The following is a 14,492-nucleotide window of genomic DNA, read 5'->3' as shown; positions in this document are numbered from 1 at the left end:
AATTTATATAAAATAAATCTATGTTGGCTAACTGACAAAAAAAGGGGGGAATATTATCAAATCCCTTTAAAATGAAGCAAAATATAAATGCAAAAGTTTAAATGGGCCAGGCGCGGTGGCTCACGCCTGTAATCCTAGCACTCTGGGAGGCCGAGGCAGGTGGATTGTTTGAGCTCAGGAGTTCGAGACCAGCCTGAGCAAGAGCGAGACCCCATCTCTACTAAAAATAGAAACAAATTATATGGACAACTAAAAATATATATAGAAAAAATTAGCCGGGCATGGTGGCGCATGCCTGTAGTCCCAGCTACTCGGGAGGCTGAGGCAGTAGGATCGTTTAAGCCCAGGAGTTTGAGGTTGCTGTGAGCTAGGCTGACGCCATGGCACTCTAGCCCGGGCAACAGAGTGAGGCTCTGTCTCAAAAAAAAAAAAAAAAAGTTTAAATATAAGCTACCTTATCCTATATATTTATTTCTTATGGAACTGTATTTCTAGGAAAAGTAAAATGAAAACCAGAAGTTAGGCATTAATACCTAATCTAGCCATTTCCATTTCCAATACTATACTGTTGGACCCAAGAAGTGAGAATAGTTTAGTTCTCTTGTTTTTATTGTTTTTCAAACTCACCTGTACAGAGGAAAGAAAAGAGGTAGAAGAAACAGCTTCGGTACTTCTCAATAAACCAAGGGAGTTAGGAAGACCAAAACACACAGACACACACACACACACACACACACACACACACACAGGCACACATGCACACCTACACTCAATTTTCTTATGATATAATATCTAATTTGTAAGTTATAGCATTTTACAAGTATCTTCTATGTGTTTATTATCAAGTCTTGTCCTACAAGGGCTTACATATTAAAAAAATACATTAAAAATGAGGAAGTCATTATTAGTAATGTAGGACTTTGCAAAAAAAATATCAGCTCACGTTGCTATTGAACTACTTTATACAAAATGGAAAGGAAAAATTACCTTGAACTAGTGCTGTACTAGTGGTCTTAAAATAAAAAAAAAAAAAAAAAAAAAGAAAGAGGAAGAAGCTGATTAATTCTGATATCCATGACCTGAGTCAGGACTTCAAAATTCCTTCAAAGTGGCGATTTTCATCAATAATCTTGCTTATTCTAGGAACCTATTTTCCCATTTATGAATTATATATGAATTGCAGACATTCACTTTCCCCTACAGTCCTTATAAATCTTTTCATCTACCCTTAAAAAGCCCCGAAAAAGGTGAAAATGTAAATAAAACAAACTCATAAAATGTTTTAGCAAGTCTGATTAAAATTAGGCGTGGGGACAGCATATAGATTTTTAAATTTCTGCATTTTGTTTTTTCCATTCTAATACTATTCTCCTCTATCACTATTAGTATATAAACAACCTGTCTTTTAAATAGCAATTAAATTAACATTTGGAATAGCAATAAGAAAACAGATTGGAATTTTAATTACGCCCCAAAGACTAGCTAATCTGATGTGATAATTTAATAATTTTCACTCATTCTTTATAGATTAAAAAAGTGTGAAGCACTTGTTTCCGTGTCTTACTATAAAGAAGTACAAATTACACAGAATGTAGGTCTAATTTACCTAAAAAGACAAATTATACCACTCGCCCCCAAAATATTCTGTGCATGAATTACCAAACTGGTGGCAATTCTTTTCATTTCAAATTAAGACTGGAGAAAATAAAAAAATTTAGGAGAAACCATAAAAGCCAGCGTGTTCACCCTCACCTGAGGCCTGACAATTGTGGTAACTGCTTGGTAACAACTATCTTAGGTAAAGACTTTCTCTGTGCCTCTGAAAATAGGATTCCTACTACATGGAGTGTCCTTTTCTACTTAAGACACTCTCAGCAGCTCCTTTAATCCTTCCTTTGTGAATTCTTCCCTGCTCCCTTCTCTGTAATATTACTACATATACTTTGTATATCTCTACTACTGTATTTACAATATATTCATTTGTTTACTTGTCTTTCTGTACCCTAACCAATCTTTACCCTAATCAAACTAGAACTTCAAGGACAGGAATTTTGTCATATTCATCTTTGAATATTCTGCACCTCATCTATACCTGGTATATAGCACAAAATCACTCAATGTTTTTGAAGGAAGAAAATTTTAAAACTCTAAATGAACTTGTTTCTGAACATCAAAATCTTTTTAATGACAGCCACACCACAGTTGGAATAAGAAAGGTTTATTCTTATACAGAATTAAAAAAAGACAAATATAAGTAAAATCTGTTCTGCTGACTTGACCCTTTATAGTTTTCTTTACTGCCCCTAATCATTCTTGTGAAATATTTCACTCATATTGATTACTTATTTATTTAGAGACAGGGTTTCACTCTATCACTCAGGCTGGAATGCACTGGCAGGATCATAGCTCACTACAGCCTTGAACTCCTAGGCTCAAGCGATCCTGTCTCAGCCTCCCCAGCAGCTGGGACTATAGGCATACATCCCCACGCCCAGGTAATTTTTCTTATCTTCTGTAGAGATGAGGTCTCACTATGTTGCCCAGGCTGGTCTAGAACTCCTGGGCCCAAGGGATTCTCCCACCTTGACCTCCCAAAGTGCTGGGATTACAGGCGTGAGACACCGCGCCTGGCCCATTTCTTTAAATATAAATGAATTCAGGTTATTATTGTTTTTTTAAGAAACAACATTTCACTAGAAATACTATTAATAGTTCTTATTAACTGAATCTAGTCATTGACGAAGATGAGCAATGACACACAAAGTATAATAGGTGCCGAGACCTGGAATAAAACAGAACACAACCCAATTTCCAGACTATAATCTTTTTTTTTAACATTACCAACAAGGAAATGAGGGATGGTGAATAATAGGTCACAGTGCAAATAATTTCAAACTAACTAATAACTTTAAAGGCAATAATAATTTAATAATTTTGGTTGTAAATGTATCATTTAACTTGATTAGTATTTCAACTTTCGTTTTCAGAATATTAAGAAGACATCTTTACCAACAGTGGTTTTTATTAGCATTTTCAGTGATCAGTATGTAAGAAAGAGTATCTCCTCTTTCTCCCTCCCCTAATTACTTTAATTATTTATTCTCATGTTTGTGCCATATGTAGGTCAGAGAGCTTGATTTGTTTGTGTACCTTGCAATAGAGCAAGCCAATTTTGGGTATGTACAGTAATTTCTCTTTCCATCCTTTTAGTTGAATTTTTCAAGTATCTTATGTGAAAACTATGATAAAATAGTTAAGCAAAATAAAAGTTAAAGTGTGAGAGAAATATAAGGTTTTTAAGTCAAAAATCCATATTATGGCAAATCTATGTAAATAGCAAATATAGTAAGGGTTCCTAAAGTTAAGGACACGTTTTCTGAAGGAGTAGCCTAGATTGACATTCAAAGAGAATGAAGAACAGCATCTAAAATATATACCAAATCTTTAAATCTTACTAGTTATAAAAAATTCTTTATAATGCAATAAATAGATTATGTATTTAACTGCTGGAGCCTAAGAATTTGAGTCAACTGAAAAGGGATGTAACATTCCAAAAATTGTTCTGAAAAAACCTAAAAGCATTTAAAATGCCAAGCTTTCCTCAACTGTAACTTTCATTATTTCACGGTTCAAGCAGTACTTTCAAGATCAGTGAGAACTCATGAATCTAACTAAAGCTACTAAAATAAAAATTTTCTCAAACATTTTAAACTAATAATGTGATTTGTTTTGTTATTATGGACTCTTATAAACTAAGGTAAGATTTAGTTAATGGCTGCAGTTTTAGCCTTCCGGAAGATATCTTAGTCAAACACTGTAAAGTCAATGTTAAAAATCTATTTAATTTAAATATTTTCTTTGATCTTCTAGACTGTAATGCAATAGAATGGCTCTTACCTAAAAATTCTTACAGAATGTGATTAATTCAAAAGCAGACATAAAATAATAAAATTCCAGGTCATTAATTATTTCAGAAATATATCTCTTTACAGACAGTGAAAACAGTGATGTTTCACAAAGAAAAAAATTGTTTTTAAAAAAAATAGTGAAAAACTTCATTAAGGAGGATAGATGTATATTCTAAACAAAGACAATTAGAATCCTTACCTTTGGGCTGCTGTTTTTACTGTTGATGACTGTGCATGAGCATGTTGAAAACGTCTACCATGAACTACAGTTCCAGAACATAATGCATTTTGTGTATTTTCACTGCAGATTCAAGAAACAAAAAATAATTTGAACAGGGAAAAATTACATACACATTTATAAAATAAATCCTTTAAATAGCACACACAGAGAAACCTTTACCATTAAAAAAAAATTATTTAAAGATAAACTCAATTGGCCATGTTAAATTGTCCATTAGGAGTTCTCCACTTCCTGCATTAGTCTTTCAAATAAATGTTTCTAATCCAGTTTTTTTTTTTAAAGTAGAATACAAGAATAGAAATCAGGAGTCCTAAATTCTACTTCTAATTCTGCCACTGACTTGAAAGTTACTTAGCCTTTATGTACCTCAGTTGTACCTCTATGTATAAACTGACACATAAAATAATAATTTTGAACCTTATTCCCAGGTTGTTACTGATACATCAATCCTATCAGCAGTGGTTCACTATGTCAACCACTAGGAAAGGTGGGCTCTTTCTGGAAGACAAGAGGAATAGAAATCTTTTAAAAAATTAAATTAAATTAAAAAAAGTTCTTCATGGACATAATCTTGATTAGCACCTCCTAAAGATGACCACCCACCCTATGCTGCCATCTACTTCTCATATTATGACTGAGATTCTACTAACTGTAAGAAAGCAAACTCATGAGATCCCAGCCTACTGAAATGTTTCTTGCAATATATTTTATTCAGAATGAAGAAATCATTGCAATCAATCCTACTCCCAAGATTCAAAGCAAAGAATCCACATACTAGAACCATCCATCCTATCTCTTATCTCTACTGACAAATTCAAAAGAAATGGTATAGGTTGGGCCTATTGGCCACAAAGGTAGTTAGCTTTTGGTGTCAAACCCTTTCTTCATCTTTTCTGTAGCAATGTGTGATGAAGCACCTATACCTCAATTTCTTATTGTTGCTCAACATGTTAAGTCCAATTGGGTTGCCTTTCAAAGTTCTAAAACTTTCAGTCTTGTTTCGTCTTACATATGTCTTCAAGAAATCACCAGAACTAGGAGCAACAATTCCAGATCGACGATTTAACTGTAAAAAAGATCCATAAATGTTAAAGAGTCAATAAACACCATAATAAGATAATCTATCATCAACTACTTGAAAACCCATTTTAAAAAAGGTAGTAAAAAGGTACAGCTACTAGAAATGAGGGAGGCGGGCAGCACTGGCATGGATCTAAGACCAATTCAACTGTAATACTTTTTTCTTAAAGATGAGCATGGAGTTCATGTAAATCTCTCCAAAGATATTTGAGAAAATAAGGGCAGAAGATCTTAGTACAGCTTTCTCCAGAGAGTAAATAATAAGCATTTCTTCTGTTTAACAGGCCTTGTTGCTATCTGTAAAACAATACTACCAAATATGGCAATCAGATGTCAACTTTAACTTGGTGCTTTTCTATAAGGACTTTTGCCTTAACATGAATGTTTTGATTGAAACACAGAAACTGAGATAAACACAGATACTGAGATAATGTCTTTATATTTTCATAGGTGCAAATGATAACCATCACTTTGGGGAGATCACAGTAGAACAGGATGCCCCCTCAACCTCTTCTCAACAAAGAAACCTGCCTTTGTTACAGTCATTGCACAAGACATTTAAAAGGTAACTTCAGAATCTTTAAGATAAAAAATTCTTCAGTTGTTAGTGATAATTTCCCCAAAACACTTAAAAAATCATTTTTATCTAAGTATTTTATATTTGAAATACCTTAATATTATTTTTACTCTTTTACAAGAAAATATACTAAGAATGTTAACAAGTTTTTCCCCAGATATTTTTTTTAAAATTAATGTAATTAAAAAAATTTTTTTGAGACAGTCTCACTATGTTGCCTAGGCTGGATGAAGTCCAGTGGCTATTCACTGACACAAACATAGTACACTACAGCTTCCAACTCGTGGCCTCAAGCAATCCTTACGCCCTACCAGAGTAGCTGGGACTACAAGCACTGTGCCTAGCTTTCCCCAGTTATTTCTATAGAAACTCCTCAGTGTGCTCAAATAAAAATATCTCTCATTAAAAAAGCCGTCCTGAGGAGAGAGTTCATTATGCCAACACCATTCTTATTTTATGGCATAACTACATTCCATAATCCAAAAATATCCATTTTTGACACACTGTTTATCACTTTCTCCTCCTTGAGCATTTCTTTATTTCCTAATCTCTTATGAGATAACAGACTATCAGGAACAAGAAACCCAGAGAGCTGAGCCCAGATGTGAGGCTACTTTCCCATGAGGGCACCTGTTGATTCCAGAAGATGTAGCTGAGGGGTTAAGGAGCTGAGCTTAAACTTCCAACAGACTCACATAGCTAGGGAGACAAAAGTAGAGTCCTAGAGCCACCAAATACAGAAGGCCTCATGAACACCTCAAAATTTGGATTAGGAGCCAGGTGCAGGGACATGCACCTGTAGTCCTAGCTGAGGCTGGAAGATCGCTTGAGCGTATAAGTTCAAATCCAGTGGGAGCCACACAGTGAGACCCTGTCTCAAAAAAAAATTTTTTTAATTAAAAAATTTAAAAATTTGGATTATTAGGCTTAGAGCCTACAAACAAGGGTGAATTAGAACTATTATAGCACTCACAGACTGAAATTCAGCTTCCAATCATCTCAATTCCCAGTTGTAGTAAGGCAGTTGTTCCCAAATTTTAGAGTAGACAAGAATTATCTGGATGATTTATGAAAACAAATTGTTATGCCCCACCCCTACAGTTTCTTCTGATTCAGGAGTTCTCAGGGGGGCCTGAGAATTTGCACATCTAAGTTCCCAGTTGATGTTGATATGCTGATCAGGGGACCACATTTGAGTATCAATGGACTAACATAATCTGACATTAGTAGCGCTCCTAGTCACTAGAACTAAAGTAAATATACGTTTACTAAAGTAAATGTATATCCTCTCTAGAGGAAGAGATTACCCTAGGTCACAACTTAACTCTATTTTTTATATGCAGTACCTACCACTCATAGGAAAGAAGACAATGTAATCAAAAATCAGGAAAAAAAATTGATAATAGGAACAGAAGTACAGGGGATAAAGATAATGGTTTAACACACTACTTTACTACCCTTAGTAAGAGAATATAATCACTTCTGGATTTGATCAACTCTTTATACAGAAAACATACTGTTACTACTGTGGAATGGTAATGATTTAGGACTCAGATAGGACTGCTTCTCTAGCCAGGTAACTTTCCTTGTAATCATGGGGTTATTACATTAACATTAACATTAACAAAGATAGCAGACCTAGCCCAAGAATGTGCATACAGGTAGGAATTCAGTAACTATTAGCTCTCAATTAGAAACACAGATATCTTTAATTAAAAAGCTCACCATATGTCATTTAAACGTTATAACAACTGTATCCCTGTTTTAAAGATCATTGAGCTTAAAAAGCAAAGTAACTTTCCCAAACTAAGTAAATGGATTAGAACAAAGATTGGTCTGATTCCAAAGACTATGCTTTCCCACACTACACTGCACGAAGAATTTTTACAGTGCTGTTTGTAGAAATATAAATGGTGATTCTTAACAAGAGGTAAAAACAATATTATTCCAATGAAGACTGAAAACCATTAAGGTACAGAATACCTCAAAAATCAATAGAACTATATATACTATTAATGTCTTTATATTAATGTGGAAATTAATCCTTCCTCTTAAGAATTGTTTAAGCCAAAATTATCTATCCCAATATATAGAGAGGCATATAATAGCTAATTCAACCAAGTATCTGAAGTGTCCATATATTTTCAAAAATTTTTTTTGAGAAAGCATTTGGGTAAAGCTATTGACAACCCAAATCACACCAAAGCAACTTATATAGAGAATTGAATTTATATAGAGAAAGAATTTTATCTATATTAAGTCAAATTCTTAAATTTCCCAATTCTGTTGCCTAGAGGTTGCTATCAAAAGCTATATATACTTCACTCCATAAAAATACAACCAGTACTTCTAGCTTTGTCAGATAACTATGTATCTCATGAAAACAAGTCTTTATTATGTTGTCAAATTCTCTTAAGAAAAAGGTTCCCTACCATTTTATACTTAGATATATAGCTCCAGGGGTGGGAAAAAAATCATTCCACAGGAGCATCTTAAGGGTATAAATCTGTAAAAATTCTCTTATCACACAATTATAAAATTATAGAACACAATTCTAGTTGCCAGAAAATTCATAGACAATTGTTGAAGTAAAACACGAGTAAAACAATAAGTTATTTTAGACCTGGCATACTTACTTCTCTTCTAATTGTTTTTATTTTCCATCATTTTATTTGTGCTCCTATCCTAGTAATCTACATCAAATTACTGGAAGGAAGGAAGGTATAACGAAGTAAAAAAATATATATATGGCTAATTACCTCTCTGATTAGAGCATGCCTATTAATAAAATCAAGATGATATATGCAGTCTGAAGGTCCCTGCAAAACTTTAATCTGCCCCCCACCAGTCTAAGACAGTTTTCCAAGTAATGCAAGCACAGCATCAGGAAAACTACTGTGAAAAGATGACTCATCTGTTTGAAAACAGATCACATGACTAGAAAACCAACTGTAAACATGGGCCTTACTGACATCAGATCTGCAACTATAAACATATCATTATTTACAAATGAACACCCATTTACAAAGGTTCAATAACACTGTGTGTAATAATGATAAAATATAGCTATTTATGGAAATTTGCTAGTGCCGTGCACTATATGAATTATAGTCTCATATAAATCTCACAATTCTATAAAGTGGATAGTTATTAGTAGGCCTAGAATCTGATATTCTGTCTGATTAACTACTATAATATACCACTAACCCAAAAATGTTATATAGTAGTCCACCCTTATCTGTGCTTTTGCTTTCCATGGTTTCAGTTACACCTTGAGTCCGAAAATATTTTAATTTAACCATTCCCCTATTAGCAGCAGATACTGAGATTTTTTCTAAAGTTTTGCTATGATATCATAATTGAATTTTTCAGAGATTGAGAATAATATTCAGGCAAGGGAAGTACATACTAATTCACACAAGTACAAAGGACGCACCAGGGCATAAAACATGAATCGACAGATTAACTTTCGGACTTCGGGGCATACTATAAAGCCAGGAATAGTGTACAGAGCTAAGAAGCCAAAAACTCTCAAAAACAAAAATTATCTGCCCATGTGCTGGCATCACAAATCATAAAGCATGGGTGACAGCCATTTTGTTTATGGTATAGTTCCACCAATGCTTCATCCCAGTAAATAGGGTTTGGTACTAATCCAAAGTTTCAGGCATTCACTGGGAGTCTTGAAATGTATCCCCCATGGATAAGGGGGGATTACTGCATGCTTCTCTCAACTGGATATCAATCTACAAAGTACATTTATACAGCATAAACAAAGACACAGGGATCAGCAAACTTTTTCTGTGAAGGGCTAGAAATATTTTAGGCTTTGTTGGTCATAAAGTCTCTGTTGTATCTACTCAACTCTGTTCAAATATTCAAATCTGTTGTAGCACAAAAGCAGCCACAGACAATACATAAACAAATGAGTATGGCTATTTATAATGAAACTTTATTCATGGACACAAATTTGAGTTTCATTTAATCTTCACGTCATGAAATAGTATTCTTTTGATTTCTTTTTCAAGCATTTAAAAATTTAAAAATCATTCCAGGTTATGGACCATAAGCTGAAGGCCAGATTTGGCTGTAAGCCTTAGTTTGCCAACTCCTGTATTATAATATTCATTAAGTAATAATGAATAGCCAGTTACTAGAATTTAAGTTCCACAGGAACAACAACAATCAAAAACCTGTCTGTTTTGCTCCCTAGCACCTAGAACACAGTTCTCAATACATATTTGCTCCAACAATGAATATATTTCATTGAGACTGCTAAAAGTGCAAAAATTATCAAATACATGGTATCTTCTACCCAAAGTTATCACATATCACATATCAATTTAAACAAAGCACAAGATATTCAAGAAGTTTAACACCTAAGAATTTCAGATAATAAGAGAACCTAAAAGAATCCATTAAATGACTAGTGGCATTAATGACGTGCATCTAAATTCTTAAAAACAAAATAAGAACTGAAACAGTAAAGAAAAAACTAGATACACCATACAAGAAACACACAATTTTGAAAGAGAACCAAAAGAAGTTCTACAAATGATAAATGCCATTGGAATTTAAAAAAAGAAAAAAAAAATCAATGGATGAATTAAAGAGCAGAATAGATATACAGCTGAAGATAAAAGTTAGTGAACTGGAAGCCAGAGGTGAGGACATTACCCAGAATATGGTACAGGGATGTTTTCTTTCTTTGTTCCTTTATCTTCTCCCCCACCCCTTTTTGCTTTTAAGTATAAAATATAGGTTAAAGGCTATGAAAAAAATGATGGTCCTCCTATGTCTACCAGGAGGCCCACAAAGAATATTGTGGAAAAGCAATATCCACAGAGATAATGGCTAAAATTTTTCATAACAAAAGACATGAATCCTTTACCTAAAGAAGCATAGTGAAACTGCAGAAGCCCAAAGGTAGAGAGAAGATTACTCTGTGAAACAGAAAGGGAAGGATATAAAGTCATTGTGAACCAAAATAAAAACTATCTCCTAATTCCAGGATCATTTGCAAATGGAGAAAAGGGGCTATGCTAATGATCCATATGGGCCTACATAATATTAGTTTAAACCAAGGTATGCAAAATTTATCAGGCCCAGAGAGACCTGTGTATGGGACTTCAGTCATGCCCCCAACCCTGCTTGGAGACAATTTTTAAAGGCATTTTGTTCTTTCTTTTCTTCCATGTAGTTTCCTGACTAGCTGATAAATTATCTAAAATGTTATCCCAAGTTGCAAATTGTGACCCTAACCCATTATTTTCAAGTTCCTACAATTTGCAATACAAAACAATGAATAGCCAATCAATAGCTTATGCTATTTTAATGTAAATTCTTGGTAACCAATTTAGAAACTGCTCCCCCTACTTGTTTTTTTGTTGCCAGGGCTAGACTGTAGTGATGTCACCATACCTCACTGCAACCTCAAACTCCAGAGCTCAAGTGATTCTCCTGCCTCAGGCCTCTCCAGAAGCTGGGACTATGGGTGTGCGTGTGCAACCATGCCTGGTTAATTTTTCTATTTTTTGTAGAGATGGGGTCTTGTTGCATTGTACAGGCTGTTCTCCAATTTCTGGCCTCCAGCAATCCTCTCTCTTTGGCATCCTCCCAAAGTATTAGAATTACAAGTATGAGCCACCATACTCTTTTTTTCTTTAAAAACCTACTTGTAACTGCTGCTAATTGGAACACATATTCAGGGCAACTTGAATCTATGCTCAAACCTGGCCCAAAAAAAGTCTCTACTTTTATTAATTTTGCCTCAGTTTCTTCCTTTAGGTTGAAAAACCTATATATTACCCACAAGCCATTCCAAATCCAGATATACGTAAAACCCTGGGATACAGAGACTTTCTGTGTATAAAGGATAAACTTGCATGGATAGCTTAGCTTTAGCCATGGTAATTAACTTCCAAATCCTCAATCCCCATTTTTATACTTCCCTAAAATTGATTTACTTTAAAACTCAACTGTAGAAAAGGCATCTGCTTTCCCATCTCCCCTTTCATAATAGCCCTTTCCCACTTAACAAAAAAAAGAAATAATTCTTATCGTATTAGGGTCTAAACCTCCTGCAAGGAACTATTTGAAATACTGGTATCTGAACTCTCTTCTGGCATATAAAACAATGGCAGGACTTATGTCTTTCCTTGTTTTGTATATATTTCTGTTAAAGATGAAGCATGGGATAGAAATGGGGTATTTTGGTCCAAAGTGGGGTTTCCTTAATTTAGTTATATTGCAAAATGAAAAAGTAAAAGTGATGAAAATTTGCATTTACTGACTTTGTACCTTCTACTCCAATTATTATTGAAAAAAAAAAAGCATTATTCCTGGGAGAAAATCAAGGGAGAACAATTTAAAGACAATACAGGTTTTAAAAAAAGAGAGAAAGACTGAAATCTGCTGTGCCTTATCACAACTAGCTAGCAAACTCAGTTCAAAAACCAAAGTTGTATTTTTTTATCTTATAATTATAACGTGAAATATTCGTCATGAAGATAGGAATTTATATGCATATTTGAAATGAAAGATGAGAAGAGACTTTTTACAGATAAAAGACTGGTTTGACTATGTAAATTGGCCTTGTCAAATAAGTTATATGTAAGTAAGACCTTTTCCACAGATTAAATGAACTAAACATGCAGCTTCAATGTTTTAAAAAGAATACACAAACCACAAAATATAAAATATTTTACAAAAAAGTACTGTTCCTGGCCTACAGAGGACAAAAAAACGAATAAACAAAAGTATTGTTTTGGCAAAAGCATATTGAAATTTAACAAGATTTCAGTTTTGCCAATGATTTGGACTATCTGGTTAAAAAATAAACAAAAAGGAACCTAAAAGTAATAAGTATAATTCTCTAGCCACTCAAATCTTGGTGAATTTTTTTTCGTTTTTAGTATATTTCTCCATAACTCAGAAAGCCAGTAATTCTAGTGACTGGATTACAAATTATTTTTAATTTTTAAATGTATGGTTACTGGCCGGGCGTGGTGGTTCACACCTGTAATCCTAGCACTCTGGGAGGCCGAGGCGGGCGGATTGTTTGAGCTCAGGAGTTCGAGACCAGCCTGAGCAAGAGCGAGACCTCGTCTCTACTAAAAATAGAAAGAAATTATACGGACAGCTAAAAACATATATATAGAAAAAAATTAGCCGGGCGTGGTGGTACATGCCTGTAGTCCCAGCTACTCGGGAGGCTGAGGCAGTAGGATCGCTTGAGCCCAGGAGTTTGAGGTTGCTGTGAGCTAGGCTGATGCCATGGCACTCACTCTAGCCCCGGCAACAGAATGAGACTCTGTCTCAAAAAAAAAAAAAAAAAAAAAAAAGTATGGTTACTATGTCACTTTTGGCATTTAATTCAAATGGACAGAACTGAATAATACCATAGCAAAATTCTTCCCATATTTATCTACTTATTATGTGACCAAGACTTCTCAGCATTTATATCTAAAAAAGAGTTTAAAAAGAAAATGTCCCCATAAATAGGTACATTACGTGTCAATTAAAAAGAGAAAAAATTCCTTTGAAAGTTTCACTCACGCAATAAATAAATATAATCATGAATACATGAACTAAATGAATAAAAGGGAAAACATCAGCCCCATACATTTTAAAGGAAACATTTCCAATATTAGTTTACACAATAGGCTTTATAACTATAAATATTTGTAATGTACTTTTTAGATCAGGTGTTTCTTAATAATAACTGAATCCAGCTTTTAAAAATGTAGAAACTTTTAGCAACAGAAATCTTATTTAATGTTAAATTTCAGTGAATGTGTATCTCTTTATTACAGTAAAGTATGACAGAGCAATAAAAAGATTTTCAATTACATAAAAATATATATTAAGTTAAAATTCTGTGGGAAAACTGAACAGAAATATGAATTTAAGAGGGAAAAGGTACAATATAACATTTCCAACTATTAAAGAAGAGATGGTTCACGTATTTTTAAAATTAGATGATACTGAATAGCAAATCGGAATGCTCTTTAGAGATCACTGGAAAGGCCAGGCGCGGTGGCTCACACCTGTAATCCTAGCACTCTGGGAGGCTGAGGCAGGAGAATTGCTCGAGCTCAGGAGTTCCAGACCAGCCTGAGCAAGAGTGAGACCCTGTCGCTACTAAAAATAGAAAGGAATTATCTGGACAACTAAAAACATATATAGAAAAAATTAGCCAGGCATGGTGGCGCATGCCTGTAGTCCCAGCTACTCGGGAGGCTGAGGCAGTGGGATCGCTTGAGCCCAGGGAGTTTGAGGTTGCTGTGATTTAGGCTGATGCCTCGGCACTCGTTCTAGCCTGGGCAACAGAGTGAGACTCTGTCTCAAAAAAAAAAAAAAAAAAATAGAGAGATCACTGGACACATCTTAAGTGTCCTGTAGGTTTTACTTTAAAACATTGATATTTATATCCTTAAAAAAAAAACCATATACTTTCTCAAAATATTATGGGAAATCTGCAAGCAAATTATATACATGTATGATACATATATATATTATACATGTATTAATATATATATGAAGACCAATGCCCTAATTTAGTGATAGAAAACATCTTTTATTTTGCCCTACGAAGTTCACTTTTTTTCTGTCTACCTAAAGAACACCTAAAAGGCAGCACTTTAGGGAACTAAGATGTTAAATAAAGGTTAGAAACACCTGTAGC

At 34.2% G+C, this 14,492-nt stretch overlaps 1 protein-coding gene across 4 annotated transcripts in view; it reads right to left on the bottom strand.

Annotated features, from left to right (window-relative positions):
* SENP6 (SUMO specific peptidase 6) overlaps positions 1–14,492 on the bottom strand; it is a 106,669-nt gene that overhangs the window by 69,206 nt on the left and 22,971 nt on the right. For all 4 annotated transcript variants that reach the window (XM_045543908.1, XM_045543909.1, XM_045543910.1 and 1 more), the window contains 2 exons: positions 5,073–5,215; positions 4,108–4,209 (listed from right to left, as the gene is read on the bottom strand). In XM_045543908.1, coding sequence (XP_045399864.1) covers positions 4,108–4,209; positions 5,073–5,215 — 245 coding nt within the window. The remainder of the gene's footprint in view (positions 1–4,107; positions 4,210–5,072; positions 5,216–14,492) is intronic.

The sequence above is a fragment of the Lemur catta genome, chromosome 2 (assembly GCF_020740605.2).
Source record: "Lemur catta isolate mLemCat1 chromosome 2, mLemCat1.pri, whole genome shotgun sequence".
NCBI classification, from domain to species: Eukaryota; Metazoa; Chordata; class Mammalia; order Primates; family Lemuridae; genus Lemur; species Lemur catta.
Note: the sequence above shows the minus strand (reverse complement) of the source record. Positions and strands in the feature narration are given on the sequence as shown.